Source organism: Leopardus geoffroyi, chromosome C3, assembly GCF_018350155.1.
Source record: "Leopardus geoffroyi isolate Oge1 chromosome C3, O.geoffroyi_Oge1_pat1.0, whole genome shotgun sequence".
NCBI lineage: Eukaryota > Metazoa > Chordata > Mammalia > Carnivora > Felidae > Leopardus > Leopardus geoffroyi.
The window spans coordinates 39794683-39807724 of record NC_059338.1 but is presented as its reverse complement, the minus strand read 5'-3'; the positions used below and the strand labels follow the sequence as shown (position 1 = coordinate 39807724).

General features: G+C 48.8%; 1 protein-coding gene across 1 annotated transcript in view; it reads left to right on the top strand.

Moving 5' to 3' along the window:
• Window positions 1–406: 406 nt before the first annotated feature.
• Window positions 407–13042, top strand: part of LOC123586568 (collagen alpha-1(I) chain-like) — a 90078-nt gene continuing 77442 nt past the window's right edge. Inside the window, exons 1-3 of the mRNA XM_045455803.1 lie at window positions 407–719; window positions 1157–1891; window positions 3012–3122. Of these exons, the coding sequence (XP_045311759.1) occupies window positions 407–719; window positions 1157–1891; window positions 3012–3122 (1159 nt within the window). The remainder of the gene's footprint in view (window positions 720–1156; window positions 1892–3011; window positions 3123–13042) is intronic.

The following is a 13042-nucleotide window of genomic DNA, read 5'->3' as shown; positions in this document are numbered from 1 at the left end:
AACCCTTACAAGAATTTGGGGCCGGAGTGCTGGCGGAAAAAGTAAAAAAAAAAAAAAAAAAAAATTTTTGTTTTAAATAATAAAGCTTCCATCCCAAATAAGAGCCCACCACAGTGCCTAAAGGAAACTAGAAGGGTCATAAAAATATAAATTTATCGAAAGGATTCATTGCAGTAAGGTGACCTCAAAATCATCCTTCGTCCACAAACACACACCTGCGGGGAGCGGGGTTGGTTGTCAGTGACTTGAAGGGGCACACTACTACTCGATTTTAGGGAAGTGGGCGAAAACAATCGAAGGGAGGTGCTTTTCCCAGCCCTGCAGTAGAAAGGAGTAGGCAGGGCGCTCTGCGCCAGCCCTGGCTTTGCCTCAGGCACCGAACTTTCCAATATCAAGATATTAACAGATGGTGGTGAGCACATGGAGGGCTGTTACTTACATAATCCAGCCACTCCGCCCAGCCGCGCTGAAGCCGGCGAGGCGCCCGCCAGGCCGCGCGCGCGCCTTGCGAGGGGTGCTGCTGTCCCCCGAAATAACGTGCTTTCCCTTCCAACCCCCACCCGGTTCTTTGGGGGCCAGGGTTTGGAGAGGTCGTGCTTTCAGAAAAACATTCGCATCGATCGGGGTGTGCTTTACCTTCCACAGTAAAGAAGCTGGAGACCCAAGGGCAGAGGGAAGCGGAGGGAACGCTTTCGGGGAGAACCGGACGCCGTCCCTCGGTATGGGGGGGGGGGTGGTACCCGGGAGTGGAATGTTCGCAATTTACATCCCTCCTTCTTTGGCTCAGTATTAGCAGATCTTTCCCAGTCACTGAAATACAAAGGCAGGCTCGGGCCGCGGCTGAGGGGGAGCGGGGTGGGGTGAGGGTGTGAGTGCGAGGGGACGCCTCTGCACGCGGGGGCGCAGTGGGCAAAGTTACGCAAAGCCTCCGGGCACCGCTAGGCTCCCGAGCTTCTGCAGGTTTTCAAGCACTGCTTCTCGCACGCGGGGAGTCCCTTTCGGCTGTGTGGCCGCCTGCTGCCTTCACGGTCCCAGCCACCTCCCCCGAGGCCCGGTCCCTCCCCGTGTGCCTGTGTACCTCCGCCCGTGGGTCGGGGGGCGCGTTTGTTTGCCGAGCCTCTCCCTGACGGCGACTCCGGCCGCCGAAACCCGTGAGGAACACGCCTCAGTGGGCTGGAAAAGTTTCGGGCTGGGAGGGAAGGCTGGGAGTCGCCTCTCCTGGCACCCGGCGCGAGCGGGGCTGCCTGGCCGGCGGCTACCTCCCGGTCCCCTCCTCCCTCCCGGCCCTTCCTTTTTCGCCGCGGCCCCGCGCTAGGTGTCGCGGCCTCTCGGCCGAGAGACCCGGAGCGCGAGGTGCGGCGGCGGCGGCGGCGGCCGGGAGCTCCGAGCGGAGGGCACGCCCCTGCCGCCCGCGCGGCCCCCGGGGGTCCCGCTCGCCCCGCCCGGGCTCTGCGGCCCCCGCCTCTTCCCGAGCCGCCGCCGGGGCCGGAGCCCCTCTCGGCTGGCCCGCGCGGGGCGCACGCCGGGCGCAGAGGGCAGCCACCTGCTCCCCGGGCTGCGCGGGGCAGCGAACATCCGACGCCGCCCGGGCCACGCGGCCCCGCGGCGCATCCCCCCGCCCCCCCCCCCCAGCGTCCCCGCTCCGCCACCGCCCGCCTGTTGCTGCGGGGGCCGTTCCAGCGGCGGCGCGCCCGCACCCGGGGACGCGCTGCTCCACCTGGGCGACGGGGGCCTCCCCGGGGACCCAAGGAGGGGCGGGGGCGTTTGAAAGGATGGACGAAGCCTCCCCTCCTGTCCACCCCCTTTCTGTTGTCAATTAAGGACATTTGGCCGTTACCCCCAGCTTCTCCTTTCTTTGGTGTTTCAAGTCCAGGGTGTGAATTCCGAGGAGGTGCTCGATTTTTGGTGATTTGGGGTGATAGGACTTAAATTACCCCTCCTGTCCCTCTTGCTAGGCTTTTATTCAGGAGCGGATTCGAGATAAATAGGTGTAGGCCTGGCACAGGGGGAAAAGCGAAGGAAGCTCCCAGTTTGGATTTATTTGGGGGGAGAGAGCGCGACTCTGGAAAGTTGCATTTTGTTTAAATTAGAGCAAGACAGAGTTGAAAGCCAGATTTCTATAATTTTTTCTGGTGATATTTCTTTTATGAAGTATCTAAGTGTCTGTTTGTCATCATTTTGAGATCAAAAGGAAAATCCATATGCTGCATAGTTTTTCGAAATTGCTATTTAAATATGTTTTAAATGTTTTATCCAACGTGGAGAAGGCCGCTTGCTCAGAGGCAAGGCTGGTAACAGGGATAGCGGGATGGTTTGATGTGGAGCAGTGGTTCCCAAGAGTGGCCCATAATCAGGAGTCACCAAGGGAGCTTTTAAGAAACAAAGATTTCTGGGCCCACCCCAGCAAGGGAAATCAGTGGGAGGACCTGGGCCTCTGGGGGTCATGCTGTGTTTCCAATTACTGTTCAGTTACTGATCAGTGACCTTAGGTGTGTTACTTAATCTATTGTGAGCCTCAGTTCTTTTTATCTGTTAAGTGGGGGTAATATCCAACTTAGGAGTTGTAGAGAGTGTTATGTAAGTAAAATTGTTCAGCATGTGATTGGTGCTCAATGAGCCTATTTTGTCTACAAATGTGTGCTCTGTACAGTTGCACGGGATCCCTACTCCTTTTATGCAGAACCCTTTCTCCCAAAGATTTCGGTGAAACTAACTTCACCTAAACTTGCCCTTTGATATGTTCATGAATGCACATTTCAGCCTATGCATAGCTGCTCCACTGGGCCCTTATGTGCACACCTTTAAGGCCATAAACCATAGACTTGGTGCACATTTGGAAGCTAGGCTCTGGGCTCTTGGACCTATAGAACTGTCCATCCAGGCAGACAGGAATCATTTACTGATCTGAGGTCTGCTTTTCTCTTTCTTTCTTTCTTTCTTTCTTTCTTTCTTTCTTTGTTTCCTTCTTTCTTTCTTTCTCTTTTTTTCCTTTCACCTTCCCTGCTTTATAGATGGCAAACCTTTCCTACAGAAGCTGCCCATCAGACCAGTGAAACCTGCAGGACAAAAAGTTCTATTCAAGAAGGGAACAACAAGGAGGAAGAAAAGGTCAACATTCCCAGGTAAAACTAAAACAAACGTGTATCATCTATCGTTTGCTTTTACATGTCTGAATGAACAACTTCCCCAAATCTATGTAAACTACAACGCTTCATAAAATTCTGTTCCAGTGAACCAATGAACACAGGCACGCCCCGACATAATTAAAAGCGAACCCAGCCAAAGGCAGCTGTGAGAAGGCAAAGAAAGATAGGCAGGAAGGTGCTATCCCTGGCTGTGACTCTGCAGTCGTGTGAGGGGAAGAAAGCCAGAGAAATGGAATGGGCTGAACTAGCAGAGAAACATCGAGAAGGCTGACAATTTTAGAACCGGAGACGGCTGAGTAGCTAATTACTCATCCCAAAAAAGGTATTCGCTGGGACCCTCCGAAAGCTTGAGATATGTAATCAGGGTGTTTCGTGGAGCAAGATAAGGGAGAGATTGCCAGCTTGGGGCATCCGTGGGCCCAATCCCTGGTGAATGAACCCATGGGTTGGGAGGAGATATTCCCTGAATGAGGGAGAGCTCATGCATCACCCCTAGAGGCCTGTCCCCCCTAAGGTTTGTGGATATCTGTGGGCAAGTATGGAAGACTCCTGCTTTCTGGTTACTCTCTGTACCTGGGGGAGATGCCTCTAGGGGACAAAACAGAGAACCCCAAGACAACTCCAGAGAAACCCGCATCTGGGGCCAAGCTGTAGGGAGACAGGTGACACTGACTGACCTTTCACTCCCAAAGGCCCTCATGGTACAAACAGCTCTTTGGCCTACACTTGAGATGGTGGTGGGGAGATGGGGGCAGAGGCTGAGGGGGGAAAGAGTATGTGTGGGGGGACAGAGTTTGGAGGGGCCAGGGATGGGTAGGGGGACAGTGTCTGTGGGGGTGGGAGGGGAGTGGGTGGGGGGGTAGGAAAGAGTATAGGTGGAGGTCGACAAGGTGGCAGAGTTAGGGGGAGAGTGCCACTGGGAGTACTAGGAGTGACCGGAAAGGTAGGGGAGGAGCACCAGTTCCCCCACCAGGTGGCTTGCTGGGGGCTAAGTGGCACGTGGGAGTGTGGTTGGAGGACTGAAAGGGAGTCAGGAGAAAAGGTCCGGAGGTGACATGTGGCCTTTGCTGAAGCCTGGATGAAGGGCACAGCAGCTAGGTTTCCTCAGGCCCTCACCAGTCTCGCTGAGACCGGAAGCCACTGGCTGGCTTACTAGTCCCAGCTTGACCTGAAGGCCTAGGACCCCCTGTGAGGCCCGGCCTCACTGGGTGGGGCATCCGGGGGTCTCCAGCTGGGGATGCCGCCCCCCACAGGCAGGCCTGCACCCTGCTCCCCTCTCCTACCTCAAGCCCTGCCCTCCCCTCCTCTCCCAGCAGGACGTCCCCTGAAGTGCCTCCATCCCCACTCTAGGCTCAGGGTTGCTTCTGAGCCCCAGGTCTCCCAGATAAGACGCCTTCACCCCTTCATCTCCTCCATGCTAATCTTCTGCTAGTGGTGCCTGGGGCGGGGAGGGCGGGTAGCAGGCAGAGGGCAAGAGAGGGCCCATGACCCAAAGTGGACTCAAAGAGAAGGGAATGACACAATTCAACAGAGAGCTAACGTTTGCAAGACATGGCTAAGAATGGCAGTTGGTGACCCTGTTGAGGGAGCCGAGTGTACTGGAGCATTTGGGGTCTTAGCCAACATGGGGAGATAATTATCATGTGTGGGATTTAGTTGAGCCTCTGAAACTTCAATTAGGAACACAAGCCTAGAAGAATCTGGATGAGGGGCAAACGCGTCCACACGTAATCCTCTCGGCATCCCAGCGGTCTTTCGGTGAGACTTCAGAAGGAGGCAAACAGACGAAGTGAGAAACGATGATAGGCAGGTCGGCATTTATTGAGCACTTCTAGTGTGTCATAACTGTGCCAGATGCTTTATACCCAACACTGCCATTTTCTTAATTCTAAAATGCCATGGATTAGAAGATGCACTGACAACGTAAAGATGAGAGAGAAGGAAAACACGGTGACCTTAAATGCACAATAGGTGGTAAAACATACTGATTTCAGGAACATAATAAAATATGAGAAAACAGGAATCTCAGAAGTGAAGAAACAAAGTCTATTAAGTGTAGTTGTCTCAGCAGCCCCGATAGGAATTATCCCCACTGCATGGATGAGTAAACTGAGACTGTGGAAGCTTTCACCACTTGCTCAAGGCCACAGAACCTGTAAGTAGCAGACGCCTGGTCGGCCTGCGGTCAGAACCAGAACAGTCTCTCCCAGGGCACGTAACCTCTGCAAGATTGGGCTCCTTCAGCCTTTTTCCTAGCCCGGGTTCTGTCTGGACCCTTTTACCACCGGCGACCCCTCCCCCACCCTCTAAGCTCTGGAGATTTCCAGGAGGAGAAAGTAATTCATTGGGGAGAAAAGGTACAAAATAGTCAAATTACATTCTTCAGATTCAAATAGAGTCTTTAAAAGGGTAAAAAACCATGCATGCCAGGTTTTGCTGTGCACTGCAGGAAGTCGATGAATTCAAGGATCCCTGTATTGCTGAAAATAGAATTGTAAAAAATAAAAGGGGTGGGGGGAGAAAGTGAACGAAACTAATCCTATTAAACGTGGTAGCATGTTTTTGTGGCACGCAGGGAGAGATTAAGCACAGGAAAGGGGATAAGTACTGCTTCAGTTTCACTAAACTAATGTGACAACTTGTCATTGGAAATCTTTGCAGCCTGTTAGTAGATGACTAGCTGATTCAGAAGTGTTTTCTATCCTTCCCTTTGTGTCTCCCGTGAGGTTTTTTTTTTTTAAATTTTCTTTCTTTTCCTGTTTCTTTCTTACCCATGCTGCTCTATTTTGCTTTTTAATCCTTCGTGTCTCCTTCAAGTCAAAACATTTAGCTGGCTCTAATCAAGATTTGGTTTTGAAGATGCCCTTTGACCTCGAGTTGCCCAGAGAAGCCCCGGAGGGGACTGCTCTCCATCCCCAACCCAGCTTCTGTCCCGTGGCTTGAAAACCTGAGTTTCTGGGGGAACACTCTCATTTCAGATGTTTCGACCTTCTCCTCTCCCCTTTCTCCTTTTCCTTTTTTGTTTGCACCTTCTATTCTCTCCTGTTTGACTTTCATTTCCGTGCTTCTGGTTTTTTTCCCCCTCACTTTCCCTTTCTCCTCTTATCTTTCCTAATTTCCTTCCTGTCACCTGCTTTCTTTGCATCTTCTCTTTCATTTCTTCCTTAGAATTTCTTTTCCTTCCTCAGTTACCTCCCGGGTAACTCTCTTAGTGTTTCTTTCCTTCGGCTAAGACTGTTACATTCCTCGAGAAAAGTTGTGAATCCCTCCCAGTGGTGTCCATGTTATAACAGTGACTGCAGCTGAAGTGGGCAGTGTCCTGGAGACCGGGAAGCCCCAGGGCCCATCACAGACAGGCAGGGAACAAAAGGCCGGTCTAAATCAAGAGGAAGGCAAGAATTGTAGGCTCGGTCACTGTCTTTCCAAAGCAGGTGTCTGGCTTGTTTGGAAATGTCGCTGACAGTCCCTCTCCCTCTTGCTTTGGCATCACCCTCTCCCCCGTTCCTCCTCCCTCCCCCGCTCCAACTTTCCCCACTGGCTTACCACCAGAGGCGAGATGTTGAGTCAATGGAAAAACAACATTCGCCAACATTAAAGGGAGACTGTTTAGAAAAGGAAGGCCCTGCTGAGGTGCAGAGGAAGCCTGTACATTAACACGGGCCACCTCTTATCTGGGGCAGCTGGGTCTCAGCTGCCTGGGCTGATTCCCTGGCTTTGCCAAGAGGCCTTCGGCAGAGAGGCTGCCTTGCAGGGTGGGAGGGGGGTGGCGTGGCGGGGGGGGGCGGGGGGACTGCTCCTTCTCATCTAGGAGCAGAGCATCCCAATCACTTTTAGAGACAAAAAGTCATGGCTTTTCTCCCAGGGACTTAATGGGTGTGTGTGGGGGGGGGTGGGGGGGGGGAGGCAGGGGGAACCTGGACCAATAAGTAAAGTCTTGCAAAAGGCTACAGGTCCTCTGGGCCTTTGCCTCTGGACACTCCTCACCATAAACGAGACTCCTCTCATTTCCAGTCCTTTTGCGGACTCCCCAGTGCCGTACCAACTGGCCGTTCTGACCTGAACGTGAATTGTAAGGAAAGATAAGCTAAAGTGACCCAAAGGAGAATTTAAAAGAAAAAACAAAACACGTGGGTAGGTTCACCCTGGCTCTAAATTGCTTACCGTTAAGTCTTGAGCCAGCTCCCGATGGAAAGATAAGGTAAATCCCTAATCAGTCAATAATTAACCGAAGTTCCATGAATGGGCCAGTCGGCCAAATCCTGCTGACACCTTCAGATCCCTGCTTTAGTGGGATGCTTAGGTAGAACCTTCTGATAGACCCCACTCGTGGATCCCCATGAGAGGGGTAAAATGATGCCGGTACCTGCCAGTGAAATCTTTTCTTAGGCTCACTCCTTTGGATAACATCTGCAGATTTCACTTTGGGAAATGTGTGTGTGTGTGTGTATGTGTGTGTGTGTGTGTATGCGTGCACGTGTGTCAGACAGAACAGCTTGGAGATCCATTCTGGTTCCAGGTCAGTTTGAACCAAATCCCAGATGTGTTCTGATCGTTACTCCCTTAGTCTTCCTAGAGGACTCTATCTTTTTTTTCCCTGCTTTTCCCATCATTGTAGTTTCTTCCCAGTGCCTATAGATATTTCTGTTCCTTGTCTCTCAAGGTCAGTGTGTCTTCAATTTGTGGTAAAAGCAGAGATGCACTTTAAGTGATAAGCAGCCACATAGACCTACCAAAGCATGAGAATAATTTTCAAATTTTAAATAAGTAGAAAATTAAATGACAAATAAATACTGATTTTGGTGCTTCTGGCAGGCCAGGTTCATTTCACTTCCTACGGAAGCAAATTTTTAGTAAGAGGGGCTTAATTCTTAAATGGTTCTAATTTCAATTTTTTGGTTTTGCTTTGCTTTGTTGTTCTGTACAGCATTTAGTGCATTATGATATGTGCTTGTAGTTGTACTATTAGATGAGAAAAATCAGTATATTAAGCGTGGTTTGAATTTTTCCTAAGATCAAGCCGTGGGTCACGACAGGATGCCAGTCTATGAACTTTTCCCCTAATTTTGTCTATTCAAGCCATTTGAAAAACAGGTTCTTTTAGACACAGGGGGAGTGGGGTGCAAGGGTGTGGCTTGATGTGGTTCCATCTCCATTCTGGGAGAAAAACAACAAGAATCGAACGTTTGTCTATGAAGGTATCACAAGGGTGTTATTCCTTCATGTCAAAGATGGTTCATCCATTTTCACTTCTGTTGGTTCCACAGCTCAGCCTCTGTGATCACCAACACATTGTTCTCCTCTCCTAATAGAACTCAGTAGTCTGGGTGCTCAATTAATCTTTGGCTGCTTGGGGGAATTGCCAATGAGTGGAAGTACCGCCAATGATCTGTGACACCCTTTTCAACAAACATTAATTGAATGACATTTCTTTTTTCCCCAAATCATCCATCTGTCCTTTCTTATGCAACTTGTGAGTTTCAAAAGGGCAGAAGGCAAGCTTTCTTTTGGTCACACATTTGGCCTAAGAAGACAATCTAAGAGTTAAGCAACATAATCTACCACAGCCTTATACATAAGTCTAGAAGATTCATCGGCCTGAAACAACATGTTAAATATAAAACCAGTTAGGGCCAGCCGTCTTTTTCTCTTTGCCCATTAAAACTTCTTGCTTTCATCAAGGTGGTAAGTGGTTAGATTCAATGTTACGACAATCATTTGGGGATACAAGTGGGAATGGGAAAGATAAGAAGAAAAACAGTGAGAATTTTTTTTTTTTAAACTAGTCATTAAATTTGTAGGTAAACCTGGGATCTAGGTAAACCTGAGATCCAGTTTTCTTGGGCTTTATGTTAACTTTTGATTGTTTTAAAATAGCAAAAAGTATCTCACCTGTAAGAGTGCTCGTAAGTAAAGCAGAGGACATACATCATGCTGTCTGTGTGGTCATGTTGCTTGGATATTAAAATGAGATTTTAAAAAATGAAACTGGAATCTATTTTTCAACAGGTTGAAAGGCATTTATAATTACACTAATAATTTGTGAGTATCATACTAATGAGGATAGGGAAATGTAGACCTTGACATTGGCATGTTTAGTTACACTCACTATGAAAAAGATGTTTACCCCTCGAGAGTTTCTTAAGAAAAAGAAAAATCAATCTCCATCAATGGGCAATATTTTTCTCCCCAAAGGATATTGATTTGAACATTGACTTCGCAATGGGTGAGTTATTTCCTTCAGGCCCCCTGTTATGAATTGTTAGGTGACATGTCTTTTATGAGCCAATAAACATGTTGTTTCTAGTATAGTAATCTTGTCAGGGAGATTCCAACTTCTGAGCTGTGGTTGGTTTGGGATATTTCAGCTTTTGGATGTCTGCATTAAGTATTTCTACGGGATATATTCCAAGTTTAAAAAGCAATATCGCTCATCTCCCTTATTTTTTAAACTAAGAGTAGCCTTTCTTTTTTTTTTTTTTTTCAACGTTTATTTATTTTTGGGACAGAGAGAGACAGAGCATGAATGGGGGAGGGGCAGAGAGAGAGGGAGACACAAAATCAGAAACAGGCTCCAGGCTCTGGGCCATCAGCCCAGAGCCTGACACGGGGCTCGATCTCACGGACCGCGAGATCGTGACCTGGCTGAAGTCGGACGCTTAACCGACTGCGCCACCCAGGCGCCCCAAGAGTAGCCTTTCAATACTTCTGAGGGAAAATCAGGTGGTAGTGAATAATTCCCTTTTCTGCTTGCTCCTCAACTTTGTGTCCTCTCAGCTTGTGCATGGACCCATGACTCATGTGTAGTCATACAAATGTCTTCATGACTCCCTTTTCTCCCTTTACATAACGGTACAATGTTGGTATCTCTAATTCTGAAAATAAACCAGATTGTCCATTTTCCAGAGGAACCAGTACGTCAAGGAACATCGTGATGGGTGGAAGCAGAGGAAAGGATAAGTGGTGCTGGATTCTTATTGACACAAATGAGCGTTTTTTTCAATTCATCTGTCAGGATTCGTGTGCACTGCGTTTTCTTGATGAGCTCCTTGAAGGACGAATTTAGAATTTACATTAGATCGCCTTTGGGTTGATTCGTCCATCCGTTCGTTCTTAAACGAATACTAACCTGTGCCCATATCATGTGCCACACACCATACTCAGCACTGATGATAAAGAAGACCCATCTGAGGCTTTCACAGTGTGCTTGGGAAGGCATCGGGTCCTGTAGTTCTGGATACGTGTTGACGCAAAATACTTTAGGAGCCCTGAGGCTTATTTCGCAGAAGCTGGGAGTAGCAAGGAAGCCTTCAGGGAGAAGTTAAGCAAAAGCGTTAATTCATCGGACCATGGGCTCAGGAGAGGAACAGAAGCGTGTGTCCCCGTTGCAAAGGGAGCGGAATCCTAAGCAAGTCACTGTATCCCCCTGAGCCTTAGTTTCCTTGTCTGCAAACTGGGAATAGTGATACCTGCCTCCTGAGATTGAAGGTTAAGTGAGATTGCCTGAAGAGGCCTCGACACCGTGCACCAAGTAGACACTGCAGAAATGTCTGCTAGAAAGGTATGATAAAGTGACACCTTAGCACACTCTCTAATATTAATCCAGCAAATATTTGTTGGGCACTGACCAGGTGTCATGCCCTAGTGCTGGGTTCTGGGCAAAAGACCAGCAGTTCGTCAGGAGACACCATGAGGACGGAGCGAGAGATAGAATGACAGGTGGCTCCTGCGAGGCATGGAGGAGGCACACTTCTGTGCGTGGCGGGCCTGAGCTGGTCTCTTACTTCTGGAGCCCAGAGCACGAGGGGCGGCCTGAAAGAGGAAGAGCCAGCAAAAGTCGGTCTTGCCCGACCAGGAAGGGCCTTGTGGGGCGGTGATGGCCTCAAAACAGGAAAGAGACAGACAGATTTGTTCATCTGTGATTTCTCAGTTTCCTCTAAGTTTTTCCACGGGTGTTCCTAGCCTTTCTGTAGCTGGATCGCGGCCTCTTCAGAAACCAAGAAGCCCATCTGTTTGCTGTTGCCTGTTCTAATGTGGCGCCTCTGATATACCCTCAGTGAACGTGGCTAGGTCTTTATACTTCCCTCTTCTCCACATGCTGAAATTTTCCAGTCCTTTCTGAAGCCCAGTCAGTTTCAGAGTGCTCAGATTTAAGTGCTTGCTTGTGTGCTTATTGAAGAGATTCGTGAATTGAGAGTTGTGATCATGTCACTGCCTAAAACTCTTCATATTGCTCTTAGGATAAAGTCCAAGGTCCTGAATGTGTGCCACGAGACTTTTCATCATCTGGCTTCTGTCCTGGGCTCCTGCCTCACCTCCTGGAACTCCCCATTCTCCCCACATCTCCACGTCACTGGCTTTTCTCCTGTTACCTCAGCACTACTGGTACCTTATCGTGTTGCTGCCTTTGTTTGAAAGGCCTCCCCAATCCCTTCTCCAGACAAACTCCTCTCTTTAGTTAGGGTCCCACTTGAAAGTCATTCGCTCAGGAAAGGCCTCCCTCATTTCCTAGGTTAGATGTTCTAATGATACCAGCTCACATCACCTATGGTTTTCTTTTCTTCTGCTTACCCTAAGTGAAATAAGTTATTTGAGCACAGACCTTATTCACCCAACAAATACTCTCTGAGGCCTTCAGAGAATGGCCTAGATGTTGGGAATACCACACAGGAAGACAAAGTCTCAGCCCTTGGAGCTTGTAAGTGAGGCAACAAGCAAGAAGCAGATGTGGATGGGATATAATGTCAGTGATATAAACACTCTGGAAAATAGTTAAGCTGGGTAAGGGGATGGAGAGGGCTTGAAGATAAGTTGGGAATGAAAAGAGGGAAGGCTTGTGGTTGTCTGGTTCAGTGTAGAATTCCCAATGCCCAACACAATGCGTGGCATCCAAAAAGGACCTTGCAAATATTTGCTCATTGAGAATCATCTTGGTTCAAGTAGGCCTGAAGGAATGAAGGGTTGAATTAGGCTAATGCAGTGATCCTTGCTTCTCCCCAAGTTCCCCGACTGTATCTGGGACAGTGTGGTCTGCGTGTTTACCCAACATCCAATGGGAATCCACGTCAAACCTGAGTCCCTGTTAAAGTCTACGAGAGTCATACCTTTTGTGTGGCAGCCTTGCACACTTTCTTCTTAGCCACCACGGGCCAAATAGCAACTAGTTGGTGAATGAAATATTTATGCTTTGGAGAAATCTTGATGTTCTAATCAGTTTCTATTTATATAATGATCAACTATGCCTATGAGGAGGAGAGTTTTTTCTGTGATCTCTGTGCATCTAAGTGACTAATGAACTCAATCTGGACTTGGCAGATTTTGCCACAACTTGGACAGACGTAGCACCCATGATGTCGTGTCACTTCTCAGCTTGCTGGTTGCCTTGTTCCCACTGCTGTGATCTCATGTTTGGCATTTTCCTTTCAAAGTGTTATCTTCCCATTTCGCGTGGTCCCTCTGTGTGGCTTAGGCTTAAGGCACTGTCTACCACTTGTCTTTCAACCAATCTTGTCTTCTTAAAGAATATTCTGAAGACCAAACATTCTGGTCTTTAGTTTGTTTTAATTTTGGAGGAGCTGAGGGGGTGGGAAGGGGAGAGGGGAATTCATGCTTTCGCAACTTTTTTCTTTTTTTTTTTTTTTTTCTTTTTTTTTTTCAATTTTTTTTTTTTCAACGTTTATTTATTTTTGGGACAGAGAGAGACAGAGCATGAACGGGGGAGGGGCAGAGAGAGAGGGAGACACAGAATCGGAAACAGGCTCCAGGCTCTGAGCCATCAGCCCAGAGCCCGACGCGGGGCTCGAACTCACGGACCGCGAGATCGTGACCTGGCTGAAGTCGGACGCTTAACCGACTGCGCCACCCAGGCGCCCCAATTTTTTTCTTAATTTGAATGACAG